The 22,940-nt window shown below is 43.8% G+C and overlaps 1 protein-coding gene across 1 annotated transcript in view; it reads left to right on the forward strand.

Moving 5' to 3' along the window:
- Positions 1–22,940, forward strand: part of brinp1 (bone morphogenetic protein/retinoic acid inducible neural-specific 1) — a 92,334-nt gene that overhangs the window by 44,525 nt on the left and 24,869 nt on the right. The window contains exons 3-5 of the mRNA XM_036528983.1: positions 7,881–8,071; positions 12,442–12,611; positions 21,471–21,576. Of these exons, the coding sequence (XP_036384876.1) occupies positions 7,881–8,071; positions 12,442–12,611; positions 21,471–21,576 (467 nt within the window). The remainder of the gene's footprint in view (positions 1–7,880; positions 8,072–12,441; positions 12,612–21,470; positions 21,577–22,940) is intronic.

The raw sequence follows: 22,940 nt of genomic DNA on the forward strand, positions 1-22,940 counted from the left end.
GTATTTTTGATTTCCACTTGTATTGAAACCTAATCAAGTGCTTAATCTACATGAGATTTATTTTGAAAAGCGACAACACTGTGCTGCATTTATCCCTTGATATGACAAGTGCCACATGCTGATTACTGTTTTTGCTGGTGTTTTTGTCAGCGTTGTGTCAGCACAGTAATATTCAGGCTCAGAACTCTCTCAACGCTCCAGCACTGACCAAACAACATGCAAGCCCAATCCCTTTTCAGAATCATTCGGTTTATCAGGGGATGGAAGGAGCAGGTGATAGGCAGAAGATGGATCAGTTAGAACTATCCTCACAACAAAGGTTTTATGTCCTTAGAGATGGCAGCATTCGGTTCACAGAAAACCAGACAAGGTTGATTCAGCATAGCCAAAAAAAGCTGAAAGCAAACATTCGTAGGAACAGCAATAAGTAAGTCAGTATTACTTTTTGCCTGAATTAGGTAACATTTTGCATTATTCTTCAGGAAAGTAATAGATGTTTTGTAGGTCATGCCCAAAATGAATCCAGCTTTATAGTTTTATCTCTGGTCTCTTGATCTGAGAATAGTGTCCATTTAATAAGAAGAGAAATGAAATGTGGAAAAAAATAAACACAATACCGTGGGAATACAGTTCACAGAACTCAGTAAAATGAAATACTTTCTACTTACTGCCTGAAGTAAAAAGAAAAGAGTACAAGCATTCATTATCACAAAAAAGATTCATATTATTTTCTTTTAATTTCTATCACCTATGGCTTTGTGAATATGATATATTTGGAATATATTTGTAATATATTACAGTATACTGAAATGCTACAGGAAATGATCAGCATTATCAAGCACCTTACTAAGTGTTGATATATTTTCATTTCCCTGTTTTGGGAATCTTGAGCACTGTTATTAATATCAAACATCAATTGGAGTCCTGCGATGTGAGGGGCCTTTTGTTCTAAAGGCACTCTGGTGCGATGTTCTCATAGATAAACCATAGTTCCACAGCTCTCATCAGCCACGTTAGGGGTATCAGCCCCAAAGGTATCTTTGTTCCAGAGACGCTGCTACGCTGCTACAGTGCATCTCACACGGAGAAGGTGAGCGGCGTTATCCGGGAGCTTTGCAAACGGTAGCTTCATCTCGACATCAGTCTTCAGCGATACCGACACACAAAGTATCTCCCCCCCCCCCCCCCCCCCCCCCCCCCCCACCCCGGCTGTGTAATGAAATATTGTAATTCCGGGTGAGTGAGGGAGCGTGCCGTAAAAGGCGCCGATTCGGGGGGGCCCCTTTGCTGTCGTCTTTGTGAAAGGCAGAGCTGACAGCTCACGAGGTGTCCGTTCCCATGGATTACCTGAGCGCCGACGTGACTCTGTCAGCCGCCTTCAATGGGGGACTTTGTAGAATCGCTTTTAACGCGATTGCTTCAGAAGATGAAGCCGCAGCAGAACGCGGATACCTTGAGGATGCGTGTAGAACCTCTGTGGGCTCCCCGAAAAGGACTTTTTTTTGTTATAAGTAGACGTTGTTGGGTATTTGTTTTTTCTTTGTCCCTCAGAAAAGCCTACCCGTATGTTTGAATCTCACATACAAATGTCATGTTCAAAAGCCATCAGGAGAACACGATGAAGACAAAATGTGACTTGAAGCGGCATGAAAATCTGTTTTTTTTTTTTCATAATTCCCCTTTTAAAGAACGCATAAACCCATAGACGCACAGACATTTCAAGAGAATTGGATAAACATCATTAGAATAAGTTACTATTGGGCTGTGATCAAAAGCTGTGCTTGAACAAGAGGCCCTGCTACAGCATGTTGTTTCCAGGGCTTGGAAGCAGTTGGAATTGATCAACTCAGAGGATCTGGCTTTTTGTAGGGCATGGTTGCCTGTAAGCTTCTTGTAGTAGGTGACTTTTGAAGACCTTCCTTCACACAAAAGGAAAGTGAGATTCCATAACCTCTCTAAGATGTCTGTCTTTAAAACTAATATCATGCCAACAGTAAAAACTAAATACAACTTAACATGGCAAAAGGACAAAGAGGTATTTTTTGCTGATAATTGTGTGTGCGTGCATGTGTGTGTGCGTGTGTGTGTAACTCTCCTGATAGGTCACGCTTTTAGCTCATAATATTACAGTCCTACATGTCTAACATCTCATCCGAATGTACTGCTGGGGGGTTTAATTACAGCCTGATGCCCAGTGACATTTATGCTGGTTAATTGTGGAGTGTGCAATCATGAAGTTCCTGTCCCTTTCTCTCCCCCCCCCACCCCCCCTCCGCTACCCGCTGGGCCATTGTGCCTAGAATAGGAATGGACTGAGCCAGTACAACTCGTGTGCTCATTACAGATTGGAGCACCCAGCGAGATGCTTACAGTTCAAACAAAAAGAATCTGAAAGTGGAAGGCTTTGAATTATTTTAGTGTCTGCCTCAGCATTCTAACGACAAGTGTAGCAAGACAAAGCTCCCCAGGAGCGGCCGGGATCCACTGAATTATTCCCCTTACAAGGCCATATGGACCCTCACTGCAGGGGTGGTGCAGCTGATAATAACTTACTCTTCCTGCACTGCGCGTAAACGTCTGTGCGGAGTTCTCCCTGGTGCGAGAGATCAACTGTAGCATTTGCTTTGACAAAAATAAACACGCTGATATTTGGATTCTGTGCGACTCCACTGTACTGTGCCAGTCATAAAAAAAAAAAAAACTTTTTATTTTATTTTGTTTTTTTTCCAGATATTCCAGGGGCGACTCGCCTATGCCACTTCTGATGTAATGTTGTGTTATCAGCCCTATAAGGATTGTAATGTACATCACCTGAAGTCAGTGGACTTGGTATCACAGTATCATGGTAACCACAGGAATATACTGTGAAATGAATCCATTCATATGCAACTGATTGAGTTATAGTATATTCCTAATTTTTTTATGTATATTTTTTGAAGTTTTGCCGCTACTTCCTGTAACTCACTCATATACCCTCGCTCACATGACTGAAGCTGTTGTTTGGGACTGCGTCATGTGACAACCAGGGCTCTGTCACATGATCACCCGAGGTACAGATTCCGGCGTGTGACAAATCTAAGGGGGCTCCTTCCCAGCGTCTCCCCTCCTCTCCTCCCTTCACACCTCACTTCAGTGCAACCCCCCGCGCCATAATCATTCCTGTCCTACTTGTTCAGATCGTACCCACGGAGCTATTAGTTATCCACACAGATCCGCTGAGAGGTCATTAAGCTGGGCTTTGAGCTGAGGAATGAAGCACTGACTCATATCGCAGATTCCATCTGCCAGGCCTGCTAATCTGGGCATATGAACCAAAAATACATATGGCTCCTGCATATGGCGCCGTGCTAATCGTCCAAGCTGCGAGGGGGGTGGTGGGTGGGGGGGTGGGGAGGTGGGGGGGGGTACTTGAAAATGAATTGATACATAAGGCAGATTTTCAGACCACCGTAAATCGGATTAATCCCCGTTAGCTTGTCCAGGCGGCGGGGTGGGAGCGTGGTGCGGCGGCTGAGGGAAGGCGTGCACACGGTAGGGTTTGCAGGTTTGATCATTCCCGGGCGGGCCGTGGGGGCCTCGTCCCTGTTACGGCACTCAACCCAAACTCGCTCGCAGCGTGTATCCGCCTCCATAAATAGATAATATATGAAATCTCTCCAAAAGCTCAGCGAGTCACTTCAGATAAGGGATGGATAACCGGGGGAACAATGAATTAGAATGAAATCACTTTCCGTACATCTCGTGTGTGTGCTGATGCAGATAGTGTTGTACTGTGCCGGTAAGGGAATTTGTTTCTTAACCTGAAGATTGTAGCGTTGAATCCCGGAGGTGGTACCATTGTCGTACCCCAAGGCAGCTGTAAACGTATCCCTAAGCAAGACAGCTCAAATTGCTTCAGTAAATATCCAGCTAAATAACTGATAATACCGTACCATTTGAACTATGTATGAGCTGAATAAGTTTGAATAAGGTTGTGTGCAGGATGAGGAATACAATACTGCATATATGTATGATACCGTAACAGCTGGATGAATTGAAGGCATGATCCTTTTTTTTTTCCAAGGAGATGCATAGTGTGTTATGTTATGTCATATGTGGAGGGTGTCCGGTAGGCATAGCAACACTCCAGCAGCTGCCTTGTGTGAGTGCTGAAATGTCAGCATCTTAGCATCTCATGTGTGAGCTTGCATATTGATCAGTAGCCAGGCGTGGAGCACTCACAAGCCTATCTGGTCTTGGCAAGAGTCTAGAGAAGAGAGAAAGAGAAAGAAAGAGAGCGAGAGTAGGGGGGGGGGGAGAAAATGCCCTAGATTGCCTATGTAATATATTATGTAAAAATGTGTTATGTGACAATATGCACTTGCAAAGCAGCTACACAGAAATGAGTTATTTAACAATGGTGGAATACAGTACATTTGTATATTGCCTACTTATAAAGACAAAGTTTGCTTGTATATTGAGTTTGTCTGCATTCTCAGTAGGCCACATCTTAAAAAGGCTTTTATTTCTCTGTAGCATCCAGAGACCACAGCGGCCACACTGAGGGGTAAACACGAGGCGTTTCCCTGCACAAAGGCCTCATTATAACCAGAATAAAGTCCTCATTGATACGGATCCAACCCGAAATGGTGGGAGCGAAACAAGACAGAAAATGAATGGGGGCCGGCGTTTCCCTGGAACGCTTTCCAAACGCCGCGGAGATAAGCTTAACTTGGATCAGGGAGACAGCGTTCCTGACGGAGCCTACCCGCTTTATTCATGGCCCGCGTTTAATGCGGCGGCTTAATATGCCTCATTATCTGCCCTGCTTTACCTTGAAATTTGTTGATGCAAAACCAGACACAGGGCAATTTGCATACATTTGTTCCCGTTCCCTCGAAGCGCGGTAATTAAAAACCGCTTAGATTATTTTCAATGGACAGAGAGAGAGAGAAAGAGAGAGCGAGGATTCACCTGTCATGGATCTGCTACTTCAGCTAAGGGTGGGAAACAAGATGAGCGGGTGTGTTATTACGTTAAAGGAGAAGTTATTTATTTTCATCTTTTTTTTTTTTCAAAAGTCACGCGGTCTCCAAAATCCTCCCCTCCCACCCCCCCCCCCCCATGTCATCTGAACCGAGAAGAACTTGTTGAATCCCATTTTCGAGTGTCTCAGGCCGAAACGGCGTCAGGATCCAAATTGCCGTGTGCGCCTTCAGCGCGGTAAGTGAGGGCCTCATGCAAGTGGGCTTAATTGTGTGCGGATACCCAACTGCTCTGAGCTAGCGAGTGACATTTTCATTCTGACGCCCTCCCCACCCCTCAAATTGTAACAATTGTTTTGTAAGCCGGTGTTGCTAAACTGCTCCGTTCACCCCGTGCGATTTGAAATCTGTCTCGGAGGAAATTAAAAGGACAACACCACTGTCAGGGGTATTATTTCAGCCCATGAATACAAATCAAAGCACTGTATCCTGGGGATATTTCATATTACAAATGCCTTGACCCCAGACAACTTATAATCCTCGCTGTATAATATTATAGGGAGGAATGCCCAGTTATATAATTGCGATTTCATTGTTCAGATGGATAACTACAAATTAATAGCTGGTAGGGTTCTTTCGGATTACTCCCTCTGTTACTGTCATGCTGGCAAAAATAATGAGTCAAACCATGTCCCCTGCTTCTTGCATTGCTCCAATGCTTGTCAGGCCTCATGCCTCATTCAGGTGCAGTGCCTCGCCTTAGTGACTTCTCTGTGCTACGTTGCCGGATGTAGAAGGTGCACCAATCAAAAGTATGATCCACTACATGTTTTTTTTTTCTGTTAAGAGACGAATTGTTTTGTTCCTATTTAATCCTGGGTAGTAGTATGATGGCCCTGTATTAATATATGTATGCATACATCTCTATAGGGGGGATTATGGTATAATTCACAGGAACTGCTAAATTATTTAATGTGTCAAGGAGAACAGTATCGAAAATGAAAGCATACTCCACACAGGGAAAAACTGCATCAGAAAAGAGGAACAGTGGTCACAAGAAGAAGCTCACCCACCAAGATAGATAGACCCTGAACAGGGTAGTTAAAAGCTAAAAAATAGTTTTAGAAACATTACATTACATTACAACTGCGCATCAGCAGCATCAACAATTGCCACAAAACTGAATCTATACCTCTGTGACCCGATCTTAACAAAAATTGTGAGCTTCATAAAGCTGATATTTATGGTAGGCCTACCATTCAGAAACTGCTTGTAACCAAGGCCAATGTGCAGAAATACATAACCTCTTGTAATAAGCACCTCTGAAAAGTGAAAAAAGTAATATTCTCTAATAAGTCATCTTTTATTATTTTTCCTATGTGGCTTTTTGTTCGGAGAAAACCAAAAGAGAGAAAACCTTTGGAGAAAACCTTCAACCCACATTGCCTGTTCCCGGCTGTTAACTCCTGTGCACCCTGCCCTCTTTCCTGAATGTTTTGGACTCCCTTCACTTTAAGGCAGATTACTCAGGGTCTTTAATACATATCCACACAAGCAATAGATCATGTTATTCAGAATTACGTTGTCTAATGGAAAATTCCATCAGAGGCTCTGGCCATTACATGAGGAAATTGAAATGCCCCTTTACGTGTGGTAAAATCATTCTCACTGGTGGCCAAAAAAAATGCGCTGACTTGAATTCCTCTCCAAAAGCAATAGTGTCACCTCGGCATCTCCACATAAATTGATCATATAGATTGTCTTGATTGTACACATATAAAACCATGTCAGAGGGACATTCTATTGCACTATAATGTGAAAAAGTATTGATTGAGTGTCAGGCCAATATATATTCAGAAGTTTAAATGTTAAATGAATGATAAAAGTGTTGTCAGTAATCATGACTTTTCTCTGGTCGTCTACATTGTCAGCTCAGCTTGAGACAGATGCACATATCAATAGACTGCAGTTATCAATGAGCGGAAATTATGTCTTTATTGCATACAATCCTGTTGTTTACTGATATCTGATGAAACACCATGTGAGACCCACGTTTCTGGTATATGCCACTGAAAATTGTTTCTTTGTCCTGAAATGACCAAGATTTTAAATAGAGATGAATTGCAGTTCTTTTCGAAGTAACTGAGAGAACCATTGGTGATACAAAAATATAGGCATACTTTGTCCCTCTGTTGTGGAGCCAGTTTTCTATTCATTATATATTTGACACATTGAAAGAGACTAGCCTACTTTACACAGCAAAATAAATGGGAAGTTTCCACATGGAAAAATGACTAAGCTATTCAGCAGAGAATGAGGTAGGCCCATATGGCTGTAATTTGTGTCTCTCAGATTGTAGGATTTAAACGTAGTGGTGGATCTGTTATGGTGTGGGCAACCATCTTGTGGGAGTCAGGGGGTCCAATTATTATTCTATATGGGACAATTAGGACCATTGAATACAATGTCATTTTATGCAACCAGGTGCACCCTGTGGTCTTAAAGTTTCCTTAAGATGTTCCCATATTCAAACATAACGCCCCCATACACACTGATAAATTGATTCAAGCTTGGGTTAGTGAACAGTAGAATAAAATCAACTATCTTCCATAGCCCTCCAGTCACCAGATCTAAACACTATAGGAATATTGGAATTTCTGGAATGTATAGTGAGAAGTACATTTTCCTGTTCAAAACTTGTATAACAGCAGTCCAAGAGGTACTGAAACTATTTTGAAGGCAGATGGCAGCCCAAATGCTTATTATTAATTTATTATTATATATACCCCCTGTATGTAATATATGCAAATATAACTGAAATGCAGATGTACTCTGTGGAGTCATATAGCTTGGTCAGAGTGATTCTCCCCCACCTGTTGGTTGTCACAGTAACCCTCTCCCGCTTCGTCCCGACAGAGAGTTTGCGCGTTGGAAGGTGAGGAATACCGCCATTGAGAGGCGGGACCTGATCCGGAACCCGGTCCCGCTGATGCCGGAGTTCCAGCGGAGCGTAAGGCTGCTGGGGCGACGCCCCTCCACCCAGCAGTTCATCGAGACCATCATCAAGAAGTACGGCACCCACATCCTCATCTCCGCCTCCCTGGGAGGTGAGACTCCGCCTTCTCTCGAACCCGGATCCCGCCCATCGCCCCCGTCCCTCCCACAGCGACCAATGGGAACGCGAGGCATCCTGAACCCCCAGAAATGGGAGGAGCTGTCATGCTCTCTCAAACCATACATGCGTGAGCCAATCAGTAGACTTTGCAGTCTATAGCAAAACTCTGTGATTAGCTCAAATTGGGGAGTCACTGATGAACCATGATATCTCCTCCCATTTTTTGGCTCCTTGAAGACAGTCTTACTCTCCCTTTCTGCTCGGATGACAGCACATCACTGTGCCGTGTAGTCATTCGATACCTGAGATTCATTGTGCAGTCAGCTCAGGTGCCGGAGGATTGAGTGATGGAGTTCACATGTGCCTGCCAGAGGTATAAAACCGTGTTCTGTGCAGAGGCCGGATTGAGGTGAACGTCAAGCTGTCACCGACAGTAACTCAGGCAGGCTCCATCTGGCCCTCTGAAAGCAGGAGTATTAAGTTGCAATATCATATAGCCACAATCTAGGAAGGTGATTCTACCTGATGCACTAATTATGGCATTCTGAAACACAATAGTGAGATTGGAATATGATCCGTCATTGGCTACATTAAAAAAAAGGGCAGGATTAAGGATTAAGTTATTATTATTTTTTTGTGATTAATCTTTCACTGTCCTAATAAAAAAAGAACAAATGTGAAATAAAAAAAGAAGATTGACTCAGATGGATTTGGATGGCTGCTTCTCTTCCCACTAGAGAAGCATAGACTAGATTTATTTTTAACCTCCGGGGCATTTGAAAGAATTATGGCCCAAAAAAGTGACTCAACCAAATCTTTTAGTTGCACATTAGAGCATGCCATTATACGAACTGATAAACCAGGAGTGCATCGAAAGTTGGCCTGCAGGCCCACCGCTATCACAATTGAGCAATAAAGACGAAAAGAGGAGACACTGCTCTCTTTGCCAGCATATGCTCCTCCGAGTGAATGCCCTACAGAAACATTACTGCACTCTCAAAAGACACAAGTCTATCTGATGCACAGACACACAAAATGCTGTGTGTGTGTGTGTGTGTGTGTATGTGCAAGCAGGTAAAACATAGTGTAATTTTGTCAATCTGTGTATCTATATATCAATGCATCTATGCATGTATGTATGTATGTATGTATGTATGTAGGCATGTATTTATCTATCTATCTATGAAATCTCTCCACCTGTTTCTATTGCCATTCAAGCCAATGCGCATCTCTGTATAATATAATTGTAATCTCCACTCAGTTATGCTTCTCCCATTGCTCTGACCAAATTTGAGGTTTCAGCACTCACGGTTCCTACCAGATTTCCAGAGGAGCTAGAAAGGGTGATAAACATAGGATACCAGGAGACATTAGGAACAACTCCACTGGATTAACTTCAAATCAAGGCCCAGCACATTATCAGTATGATAATATCCCAGAGGTCAGTAAGAAAGATAATGGTTTGGTCATGGAAAAAAAAAAATTATGATTAAGATATTAAATATGATATCATTATTACAACAAATCATTCGCTTAATGTCTTGTGGATCCCCCTCGGCTCACTGATGTGTTCACTCCTACTTACTGAGCTGTTGATCAAGGTCTGGAGGAGTTTCTGTGCTAGCACACCCCATGCAGTGCTTCCAGCTCCACAGAGCTCCCAACGGCTTCCCAGGGTTCTGCTCATCTAGCTTGGTTCTAGTTTGGGTCCAAAGTTTCAGGGGGATTTAAGTCAGGTGACAGTCATACTTACTTATACTTACTCCCCTCCTCAAACCACACCCAAAAACCAAAAGTAGCATCATCCCTCTATCCCACATTTCCAAAATGTTCTGCTTTCACTAATCTGAGAAAATGATTTGAATCGATAGACGCATTTCAGGCCATAAAGCACTGCTCAGCATAGGTACAATATGCATTCGTGTGCGGGCGTTGAGTGATTCATTTTTGACTGCCGGAGAGGCATCTGGGACTTACAGACCCAATTTTATGAATTGATGAAGTGTGCTTACACTCTATATTATATGACATTTTTATCAGCTGTGGAGCACGGTGTTGTCACTTTATTAGGAATTACATTCATCATAATATCTTCAAACGGATTGCTTGGATCTGGCGCTATGGAGCGAGGGTGGCAATGTATCATTATTCAGTGAAAAGGCTTTCATTCCCCCTCAGTAATTAGTCTAAAAATGCATTACGCCTTTCTCCCAAAAAAGTCAATACTAACAGTGTAGCTTGTCAGTGTGACATTACTGTACCAGTGCAATAAAGGGAAAGTTATACCCTTTTTTACATTTAATGCAACTAAATTTTTCTTACCATAAAAATAAATAAATAAATTGTCAATTTTACAGTATTTCATGGGTTCCTACAGAACTGAATTTGGTTAATTTGGATAACATAATATGCAGTAGGCTAGCACTGGGGGGAAAAGAAAATGTGTTGTTTTTCAGATCCATTGAGTTTTCTTTCCTGCTCTGGTGAATCCAATCACATTTTTGATTCAGCTTTTGGGAGCGTATTAACCTCTGGGAGCTGGAAATGAAATTCCCCTCAGAGATACAGTAAAAAAATTCTGCTACTTTATGTATGAATACGTGCTGACGCAACTCTCCAACATGTTAAAAATGTGATAGCAAAGAAAAGGGTATTTTAAGGGTGCACTTTAATGTATACCACCCTCTTCATATCATAGATTCTCCTTTCATCGCTCTAACCATAGGCTCTGATTCATAGCATGCTATTGAGGGCAAATAAAGAGGTTACAGACTGATATTGTTAACGGAAAATGATTGTCCTTATTCGGTGCATACTGTGAGAGCCTGGGTGTTTGAAAGACCTTCACTTCCCCAGGGGAGGAGTAGATTGAATGGGGCCATACTCCTGCTGCGCTGACCCAGCCAAGCATGGGGCTGCATCCCCTAGGCCTGGGAGCCAAGAGTTAAGTGACCAATCACAATGCATAGCCGAGAGCCAAACGGCCAATCACTGTGCGGGGTTCCTAAACGACTGTGACATGTTCCTGAGCAAGCTCCAGACCTAGCAGGATGCTGGGCTGTTTGAGCAGGGAATGGCAGAAAACAGATAAATTACAGTATTTTTGAGGCCGCCGCTCTGCTCCCCATGCTTTGTTGTCTGGCTCATTGCATTAGACTATTTACACTCGCTCGGTGTTACGAATGGGTCACCAGCTCGGTGTAAAATCAGTCAAACGTCTCACATCTCGGCCCTTCCGGCACATTCAGCCTTTTAGGTTTATGGCCGCTGAAAGTTACTGCTCCCACATCAGAATGCAAACAGATAAAGAAACCAACTTTACAGCCAGTTATAATCATATAGATATAACGGAAGCTGGCCACACATATGGGCTACGTTAAAAAAACGAATAAAGATGCAGATGAAATATTACGTAATTATTATGCATTTGCAAAATTTGGGTCATGTATTAAAAAGGAAAAAGTCTTTGTGTCACCACATTTCTAACTGATCCTCTTCAGTCATTCTCGTTGATACGATAGTCCAGTTCATTAACATTAAAACACAGCCATTTCATCACTGACGCTTCAGAAATACAGATGGGAATGAACTGTGCTATATGCATAGAAGTTATTAAGGTGGTTCATAAAAAAAAAAAAAAAAAAAATATGACCTCATTGTTGCCACAAACAGAAGGGAGACCAGCATGATGGAAACAGTACTGGTAACCCAGCCAATGAAATAAAACATATTCAGATGATAGAGTCTGTGAAATGTAATGGCTGTGCTGTGGAGATCTCTTATGTAGCACCTTAGTCACAAATAGTGGGAAAGGTTTCTTTTTGTTAGTACTGCCTTCTTTGCAAATGCCAAAGCTGCAAACACCAAAGCTTATAGTATACATATATGTAAACGGTTGAGAGCTATCTCAAGCGCAGGCCGAGCCCAACGGACTGGGTTCAGAACAGGCCTTGTCATCTGCTGACAGTTACATAGCATACATAATATAGCCCGTAGCAGTGGGACACTTAGCTCTGCCAGCGGGTAGGGGTTTGTAGGTCGTTCAGAGTTTGCTTGTCTCTCTGCAGTGGTGTCCCCTAATGGCTCACACAGAATGTTTGGAATACCTCGGTGATGTCAGTGGTGATGCGCCAGTCCTGCAATGGGTGTGTGCCCCCCTGTGGTGCATTGTGGGAGTTGCAGTGTGAAGTCCCGTGTCCCAAGTGTAGGATAGGGGGTGCGTGTAGGGGGTATACAGAAAGACTGGACAAGCTAAAGCTTAACAAAGTACGACTGATGACTCCAAGCTGAGTGAAGAGGGGAAAGCTTGTAGAGAAAGAGCTGATCGGAAAAAGGAAGCTCACGCTCGCCGTGTTCTTGCAGGTGAGGAGGCGCTGACCATGTACATGGCCAAGAACAAGCTGGACAGGAAGATGGTGAACGCCACGCAGAGCGTGGAGGCCCTGCACCAGCTGGCCTCCTCCTACTTCATAGACCGGGACGGCACCATGAGGAAGCTCCACGAGATCCAGATCTCCACCAACGCCATTAAGGTAAGCCGCCCCATCTTCATCCTCCTCCTCCTCCTCCTACTCCTTCTCCTACTGTCCTACGGCCCGCCTGCCCTGGCCTCCTCTTGCCTCGAGTGACAGTCTGGTGGAGGGCTCTTGGCAGCCGGGGGCTCTGGGAATCAGGAAGTCAAGCATGGCAAAATTAAGCAGAGCTGACAACGTCTGCTGAGTCAGTGGGTGGGGGAGAGGAATGTGCTTGCGCAGCACAATCTATCCCTCAATTCGGGGCACGTCCCTGGTCGTTACGGAGAAACTATCTGACAGGACTCCGCTCCTGCTCTGGGACCATAGAGTACTGTTATACATTATGAGGCTGCAATGCATTGTGGGATGGTGGCTCAGGACAACTACAGTTCCTCTCCTTGGTTTGACCTGTTCCGCCCTCTGGGTTCAGACGGCTTGTCTGTTTAAAGCGGAGTGTTTTGTCTCACATGCAGGCACTGCGCAATATAAATAATTGAATTTGTCTCACAGTGTAATTATATTCCAGACGCATTTCGCTTTTGACAGGTCGGTCTGAGGACGGCAAATTCATCGTCTCGCGAGGAAATTAACCGCGGTGGAACGTGTTCCTTTTAAGTATTTATCTTTGAGAAATCTCCTTTTTGAAATTTTTTCCTGAACTTTGTGGGTTTAATAAGGAACGAACATTAGCCGTTGTTTCTGATTAAGAGGCGAATTTTAAATAAGCGCCGTTCTCATCGTATAACAAGTGGGAAACGGACACATTAAATGCGCTCAACATCAAACCCACAAAACCACTCAAAATGAATGGAAATCGTTTGTTAAAAAAAAAAGGAAAAGATAAAAGTCCTGGGTGACATCCAAATTGCATCCCTGTGAAGTACTACACAGAGCAATATGTAGCCATTTGCATCGATTTCCCAAAGAAAACATGGATTAATCAATTTGGACAAGGGAAAGTAAAAAAAAAAGTAAGAATTAAACAAAAAAAAAAAAAAAGCACATGAGTCTGTTCTGCTTCCTGGATGGCTGATGTGCATGATAATGATACTCACAGGTTTTGTCAGAAATGCTGTAATCCAGATCAGTCAGCACAATCCCGAAACAGTCGGAGCCTATAAATAGGAGGCAACAGCAGGGGTCCTTCCTGTCGTCACACAGCAGGCAGACAGCGATCTCTGATCCGCGAGGAGGCCGGGCAGGAGACGCGCCACAGATCCATACACCCCGAGTGAAAACCTCTCCCTCCGAGAATCGATTCTGTTCCCCGTTTCCCCGGGTCTGGCCTCAGAGCGAGACGTGCTGTATTTATTGAAAAAAAAAGAGAAACTCATTCACGGAGTCACATGTGGGGTGGCTGGAGCCTAGACATCACACACACGTGCGCACACACACCTCACAAAAGCATACCCCCCCAACAACACATAAACATGCCCCTGCCCCCACATGTAAGCACACACATACACACACACGCACATGCACACACACATGCACACAAACACACACACGCATGCACGCACACACACGCACACACACACGCACACACACACACACACGCACACACACACACACACACACACACACACACACACACACACACACACATGCACGCACGCACACACACACATACACACAAACATGCACCCGCTCCCACATATACACATACACGCACCCATCCTCATCCACACACACTGACTCAACCTTCTTCTCACACATACCCTACCCTGTGTCAAACACCTTCCAGTCGTACGGATAGAACACAGCTTAATATTTGTCGACCGCAAAATCTGATCCCTCGCTGTAAGGGGAATTTGCCCCCGAGACACTTCAGTATATTTGGGCGAGTCTTTAACAGACAAATGAACAGCAGGGAGTGTGTATGTGTGAGAATGGCCCGAGAGCATGGGTGAGCCTACTGGCTTGTGCTATATTTGTCAAACCTTCATCCGCACTCTCAGTCTCCTGCAGCCTTAACATTGCTCTGGAGGCTTCAGCAGCATGGCGGCGTTAATCAAAATGAAGACCTCTCAGCTCCGTTGCGCTGACGCCCACAGCCAGTTAGAGAATCTCTGTACAGATTCTTTTTTTTTTTTTTTAATATCCCCACAGAGAAAGTTATCTGCCCGATCCAATGAGTTTTCTTGCCCCGGCAATCCCAAACATCACTTTCTTGTCTCTCGGCTTTAAGGAATCCGAAAACCTTTGAGCGTTAAGACAATAAAGAGAAACGGCTCAGTCTTTCAGCCAAAGTGTTCCCAGATCAGTTCCTTTTTTTTTTGCTTGCTCCCTCATGAGGTTGGGATGATTTTATCTTTGTTTTTTTTTCGTCTTTGCCCAGCAGTCTCACTTGATTCTCGAGGCCCTCAGATAAAATTAAACACATTCGTGCTGCACTTCGCACTTTAAATGGAACCAGAACAAACACTGGGGAACTAAATGGAGGATTTTTCTTTGTTGTTATTTATTTACTTATTTCAGAAAGCACAGCGGGCAGCGTGCAGGCCGTCTCTCAAACTGCTCATCTTTGGGGAGAGGGGAACCAGGTCGCCGGGGAAACATTTCGGAGTTTCAGAGAACTTCAGAACCAGCCTCTGATTTGGGCTCCAGGTTCACGCGGGTAACATTGTGACCGCAGCAGCTCACTTGGCTGTGTGTCGATTCCCTGCTCACCACTGCCTGGAATGGACTGGTGCATTACATTACGTTGCATTAACTTAAAAGCATTTAGCTTACACTTTTATCCATTGCGACCTCCCTCACAATAGAACATAAGTGCATCCATTCGGTTTAAACAAGCAACAGTGTCAGACCAGGCTCACAACACTCCCAGCCTAGTGAGTGTGACCTTAACACTGTTCAAGCCCCACCACAAGTTAACTTGTGCATTTCTGACAAATGCCAAGTACAACTATACTACAATACAACAGTCCCTAGACCACAAATTCATAATACATCATAAGACTAAACATAAAATTAACACCAAATGCAAGAAGTAGCAGGTGTGAGGGGGTGGGGGTTTAACTGGAACCAAGATGCAGTCCGAAGAGGTGGGTCTTAAGTCTGCGTCGGAAGATGGCCAGTGATTCCGCTGTCCTAACCCCCCTTGGGGAGTTCATTCAACCACTGAGAGACCAGTACAGACAAGGATCGTGTCTGAAGTAATTATTAGAGCCTTACCCTGGAAATGCAGCTGCAGCTCCTGCATTTCGGTACGTCAGCCTTGAGCTGTGGGAAATGCAGGAAAAGCTGCAGTTGCCTGCTGCTCTGTGTAGAGCTCAGTTGTCTGGTTCCTTTTTGCCCATCTCATTTAGCGCGCTGATCTCCGCAGTAGAGTGCATTCTGCAACACCCTTGGCAGCTTGCATTCAGTAATGTTCCCAGCCGTTGGTCTTGACTTGGGTCATAATGCACTCTGTGTATTATGATGAATATTTTATATTGAACTGCATAAATTTGTTGAAAAACTGAAGTCAGTGCCACAGAAACTGCTGGAAAAGTAACATTTGTTACAGTGTTGTAAGCGTGTAAAACATGTAAGGTATACATTGCCTATATAGCAAAAATGAAATGTATAATTGTGTAATATGTAATGTGTAAATGCATAATAATATTATTATGCATAATAATATCATCCATCCATGTCGACCAGAGTTAGGGTCAATTCTACTTCACTTCAGCTAATTCAGGGAATAAATTGAAATTCAGTTCATTGATTGATCCTATACATTCAAATGAATGCACTGTATATAAATATCAACAAACCCATATAATGGCAATGTCGCTAGCATACAGCTATTTGTTTTCTTATTTTATTATTATGTTTTTTTTTTTTTTACCACAGATTGACTTATGACTCTCCTAAGGGAAGAACTGTGGGAATTTTCTGTATGGAACTATTTTTCAGATAGAGGAGAAAAAAAAGTCATATAATTGTGGCGAAATCAATTTGACACAAACAGCATGGGGCAGGTAAGGGTGTAAGTTGCATGCCGAGAGGAGGGAAAAAAAACAGAAGTGATACGTTTGCTTCGGCAAAGCAAAGCGCGGCAATGTAGCGTGTCCTACTGGGAGCGGGAATGAGGAAACGTGACACCCAAGTCCTGAGGTAGGGCTCCTAGAGGGGAGAGAGCGTGAAAATAAAAAATAAGATGCTCAATGGAGCATTTTAATGAGAATGGCGAAAACACAATTTTACCTTCAAAATGCCTTTTTTTCTTTTCTTCTTTTTTTTTTTTGCTTTGACAAAGTGTGATAATTATGCGTGAGAATGTGCCATGCGTCCCCATCAAGGTCACCTCCCCGAAGAGCTGCTTTTCCGCTGATTTCTGCCGAGACTCCGTATGCAAATTTCTGACGAGGCAGCAACTCTCTCAAAGGCATCTTCTTGAAATCTATTTGACAGACTGAATCTTGTATCTCGTTTAGACTTTAGCCAAGTCTGCCGAAGCAAATAGGTTTTAAGCTGAGAAATTAAAAAGCATGCCACTTGACCCAAATAGTTTTTTCTTTTTTTTTGTAAACTGTGTGAGTGAGAGGGAGAGGGAGGCTGATGTAGTTATTGGCATTCAGTATACCATTTTGTTGCATTATGTTTTAATGACAGATTTAATATTCAAGATAGAGAAGCCATCCAGTTGCATTTCATGTAATGAAACACAAAAGAACCAAACAAAAAAGCAATGAAATAAGACAATAACAAATAAACAAAAAGCACTTTTTTACTATAAAGTAACAGATCTGTACCAAAAAGAATATGGTGATGTGACAGGTGGCTCTGGAACACAGATTTCACACACAAAACAGACAGCTGATGCTTTGCAATTGAACATGTTGAACACATCAAAGAAAACTATGGCATAAAGATGAAGCAACATAACTGTTTCACCAGTGGAACACCTCTGACAAATACAGTTTTACTGTAGGTTATTTCCTGCCAGATCCTTCAGTGGCCCAATATTTGAAATCAAATCAGCTTCAACCTGCCGACGCTGTGTGGGTTATTTTTGTTGGAAGGAGTTACCTTCTTCAGCCGGATTTCTTTCTTCTTCTTTTATTGATTTATTTGATTTTTAATTTATTCTAAATATATTTATATGTAAACACATATATTTTTTTAATGAAATTCAGTCTGCTGGTGTATGACGCTGCTGTGAATCCACTGGATGATGCTGATTGGTCTAAAAACATCCAACAGAACACAACAGAGCATCCCTCACACAGAGGAAAGCCAGGTGTGAAGAAAGCTAGAGACGCCTGGAGCGCCACTTTCGACGGGGTATCGACAGCTCGCAGGTTCTGAGTGCTCTAACCAGGGGCCGCCGGTGTTTAGAGAAGTTTTTCCTTGTTGTGTTTGCTGCTGGATTCCTCTGAAAGTGAGCGTGAGATAGGATCCGACACGCAGCGACGTCGGAGAGCACATCCCATAACTCCTCATCAGCTGCATTATTAAAATAAAGCGTGATTAAATGCGTGACAGGTGATGAGCAGATTAAGTAAATGGGCTAGCACGGGCCCCATAATGACGGCACTTCATCAAGAGGGCTCCCTCAGAGAGAATTTATGCCCCCTGGCTCCAACGGCCCTTAATTCCACACACCCCACCCCTCCCTCCCCACCCCACCACCCCCCACCCCCCACCGCAGCATAACAAAAACGTCAGAGAGGCGTTTATGAGCATCAAGTCCTCGTAGAGGGTCCCAAAGCCCAATGCACGCGTTAACCTTGGTGTATTTTCATTTAGTTTCACGAGGGCAATGCCGTTTATCCATTTTAAACAGCGAGGCTGGCTGTAAGTGCTGTGATCAAAGACGTGTAGGGAAATGTTAGGGGTATGGACTGGGATGCACCATACTGCTGCCTACAAATCAATGAGATCTGCAGTGTAGGCCAGTGGGGGGGGGGGACTTACTGCAATCAGGAATGGTTAAAAAATGAGTCTTTGGAAACAACATGGAAAGGCGTGACAACCTGTACACACTGTACAATGCTGTACATACAACCGGCAAATTAGTTTCAAGCAAATTCAGCCGAAATGCTTCCTCAAAATATCATGAGAACTGCTGCAAGCTTTCAAGACATTAAAACCAACCCAGAGTCAGAACTGTGGTGCATTTTATTCTTTTTAACTGGTAATGAGATTTGTCTTGAAAGTGAGAGAGTTGGGTTCATCTAAACCCCATGCGAGCTCCTTGCTGGGCTGGGAGAAGTGTCTCACAGCTGGATCTGTGAAGGAACGACAGGAGGGAGCTGTTGGATACATCTTCACTCGCAGTTTATTCTGCCAAAGTGCAAGCAACAGGTCAAAGGGGATTTTGGGAGTTGTGTTCATCTTGAATAATCCAAATCCCCTTAGTCCTCAAGATGCTGTGGGGATTCGATTGCCCTTTGCTCTCTTTTTCTCTTATTTTCCAGTTTAATAATCTGATGCTTTGTTTGTAATCCACTGCGATAAGACTAGGGTTGGTTTTCTTTGTTCTGTGTGTGTGTGTGTGTGTGTGTGTTTGTTTTGTTTGCATGTTCTCTTCATGATGAATAAAACAACTTGTGTCAACTGGATTTCACAGGACATAACCCAATCATTTTACTTTCTTTTTTCTTTCTTCCTTTCTTACGTACTTTCTTTTCTTTCTTTCTTCATGTACTTTAATCTGCACCATAGGACACTCAGCTTTCACCTGATGTGTGACGAATGTCAGTGTTCATCCTGGATGTTCATTAAAGAACACAGTGTGCCGCATGAGTCAGAATAATATACTCTGCCTTTCTAGCACACGGGCATTACGCATCATATGGAGAGTGGCGAGGCTTGTGGTTTACCCTGAACATAACCCACATACAAATGAGGTCATATAAGGACAGTCATGACATAAAATAAGGACCACTGTCAGCAGCTAATGAGATGCTTGGGTTTGACAGGAACAGCTTCTGAGCGGGAGGGCACCATGGTCTCCATTGAAGGGCATTTTAAATGAAACCATTCTGATAGAGCGAAGACTAAAATATTTTAAGTGAGGTAGCTATGCAGTAATAACAGTCAGTTTAAGTTGCCCGACCCCCCCCCCCCCAAAAAAAGAAAAAAAGAGAGGAACCAGGAAACTGCTGAGTTTAATCTCTGCCTAAGAACTATTTCTTATGATCTTGAAGCTAAAGATGATGCTGTATTCACCCCACCCTTCTGGGTGTCGCGCCCTCGGAAGTAGCCAGTCCGACAGCGGCGGCGGTCAGGACCATCAAACCGAGGAAAAGACGATTTAGAAACCAAATGAGACAGACTGGCTGGTTACAGAGCGGTGCGTTAATGTGGAGTGGATCATTGATTGAGGAGGGACGTCTTCGACCAGGACGATGAATAGCATCTCATCTCGGCTGGCGGAATCAAGGCGAAAGAGCCGGTGGGGAAAATAATGAAGCTGCGCTTTAGAAGGAGCCTCTCTCAAGAGTGCACTCTGAACGCATGTGTGTGGGAACTAAAAGTGCAGTCATTTTTGACTGGACTAATTATTCCACTGATTCCAGGTCTGCGGGGCTGAAGGAAGAAATCATGTGGGAGGTTCATACCACTGACTCTAGGTCTGTGGGGCTGAAGAAGGAGACCTTGTGGGAGGTTTATTCTACTGACTCCAGGCCTGTGGGGTTGGAAATGTAGACCGTGTGCGAGGTTTATCCCACTGACTCCAGGTCTGTGGGGCTGGAGAAAAGGACCCTGTGGGAAGTTTATTCTGCTGACTCCAGGCCTGTGGGGTTGGAGATGTAGACCGTGTGGGAGGTTTATCCCACTGACTCCAGGTCTGTGGGGCTGGAGAGGGAGCTCGAGTGTGAGGTTGCGGAACTAAATAACTTTTTTTTTTTTTGTTTTGAAGGGAGCATAGTTCAGCAGCAGGGAGCTGGACTGCACTGCAGAAGTGCATTAGCATTTCAAGTCTTTCAGGAATGAAACCGCTAAAGATCCTTAAAAGAAAAGCTGCCTTCAGAAGCCAGCCTCACACAGGCGTAAAAATAAAGCACTTCCAAAACTACGGGCTGGGGGGGAGGTCTTCCAGCCTCATCAACTGTGCTCGTCTGTGTGGACCACATGCGTAAATAACGCATGTGATCGCACATCTCACATGCGACATTTACATATTAATGAGCCTCATTTACATAACTAGGTAATTAAATGATGAAATCAATTGTATGGATGACAGCGCACATTTCAGTCAGCCGTTTTTTTCTTCATGTCAGCAGTGCCACTGATGTACCTGAAAGGCAGGTGCTAACAGCTGGTTTTAATCTGAGCAGCCAAGACAGCAGCCATCTTAGGGAAAAGAGCTGTTGAGTAAAAAAAATAATAATACCCTCACCAGATTCCCCTTTGTATTAAACAAAGTCACTCTTCCAATAAAATGTCATGATTGTTGTGATTAAATCTTGGGGTTACTTTTATGCAATATGGTGCTTAATCAGTTGGGGAAGGAGTTTTTGTTTACATTTACATTGCATTACATTTATTCATTTGGCAGATTCTTTTATCCAAAGCGACTTACACGTGAGGCAGAGTGTTTAAAAGTTTTTAATTTTAGTTTATTTTGTTAACCAAATTGCATCTTTCTATTAATATGGCTTTAGACTTCTTATTGAATCCAGGAGTTACTTTATTCTAATACAGTGAGAGATCAGTCTGGGAAGGTTTTGTTTTTTTGATTGAACAGCTCTTTCCCGACCTGGTGGTTTTGGTTGAATACAGGAGTTTCTGTACAGCAACATTATGTTGCATGAATCAGAGGAGTTATTTTTTTTAATTCTGTTTAACGATTAAATTCCGCTTTCCCTTAGATATGACCTGGCAGTTTTGATTGAATCCCGGGGCTCCTCTCAGCTCACTCTGTGGCTCTTCTTGCAGGTTACGGAGACGCGCACGGGTCCGCTGGGATGCAGCAGCTACGATAACCTGGACTCTGTAAGCTCAGTCCTCCTGCAAAGCCCTGAGAGCAAGCTGCACTTACAAGGTAAATGGGGGGGTCACTGATTTCTGCTGGGGTGCTTCCAGGGATTAGCACCAGCGGTTGGGAAGGGAGGGGTTATACACCACTACATCGGCAGTCTACCATCAGCATTGCAAGATTGAGGCTTCATGAATCCCACGAGGGGCTGAGCTGTTGTTGTGCGATCGCTGATTCACAATGTTCTGAGCCAATCAGATTGTTTTGTTCACTGATAATATAGCCAATCGTGGTTTTTTTTTTTCCTGTGTAGAGCAAAGTCTTTTGATTCGTTCAAACAAGTCAGCTGTTGACTGAATATGTTGCTGTGGCTCCACCCCCTTAATTCACCTCATGAAGCCTCACTCTCCCCTTGTTACTTGCTATTTTCCAGAGATGGGAGAAAATATGGGACTGAACGGGGCTTGGAATTCCTGAGCCGAGAGTCTGAAGAAGCCCACGTGTGTTCTTTAGTTTAAAGAGGCGAGAGATGTCTTTTTCAAGTACACATCTTTATAAAACTACCAGCTTCCACAGAGATGTAAGAACGTTTTCTGCGAAAGGGGAAGCTGGAGAAGTGTTCTTACTTAGCCCTGCACATCACCAGCTGAGGGGATTAGGGTTTTCGCAGAGAAAGGACTGACATTTTTACGCGTGTACTTTTGTTGCAGTTAATTTTCGGTTTCAGGGAAGAGGGAGGAAGGGGAGGAGAGAGAGAGAGGATGAGAGAGTCTGAGAGAGGCAGAGAGAGACATGCAGGAGCAGGGAGAGAGGGGGGGAGAGAGAGAGAGAGAGAGAGAGAGAGAGACGAGGGCGGAGAGTGTGAGAAAGGAAGAAAGAGAGAATGTAGCAGGCCTTAACAGACATATGAGCTTTCAATGCTGGCGCTGCTGGAACCGAAGTTAGGCTGCCCAATATCCACTTTTACCCTCCAGAGACAGCGATAGATAGATGTTTCTCGCTGCTCCGGTGGTTTGCAGATTTGTATGTGGCCTCTTAATTAAAAAAAAAAACACCCTTCTTCTAGTGTTTCCACGGAAGTGTAATTCTGTCGAAAAGCATGAAAAAAGTGCTAAGTGATATTTGGCATCGTGGCTGTGAGCGGCGGGAAACGGACCCCGTGAAGAGCACACGTAGGCAGCTCCCCGAGCTTCTCCCGGTCACGGCCTAATCCTCCAGTACCACCAATGAAACCAGCATGTTTATTCATGACCGCTCTCTACCCCAAGGCTTTAAAGTGCGGCGTCGAAAAACTTCCCTTCAGGTCATCTGCTGGCGAGCTGCCTTTTACATATCGCTGTTTGACATGGAAAAATATGAGTTTTGGCCGTGAGAGAGTACACCCTGTCTGTGCTCTGACACTGGCGAAAGAAGAAACCCACATCTAAATG

The sequence above is a fragment of the Megalops cyprinoides genome, chromosome 5, assembly GCF_013368585.1.
Source record: "Megalops cyprinoides isolate fMegCyp1 chromosome 5, fMegCyp1.pri, whole genome shotgun sequence".
Lineage (NCBI taxonomy): Eukaryota > Metazoa > Chordata > Actinopteri > Elopiformes > Megalopidae > Megalops > Megalops cyprinoides.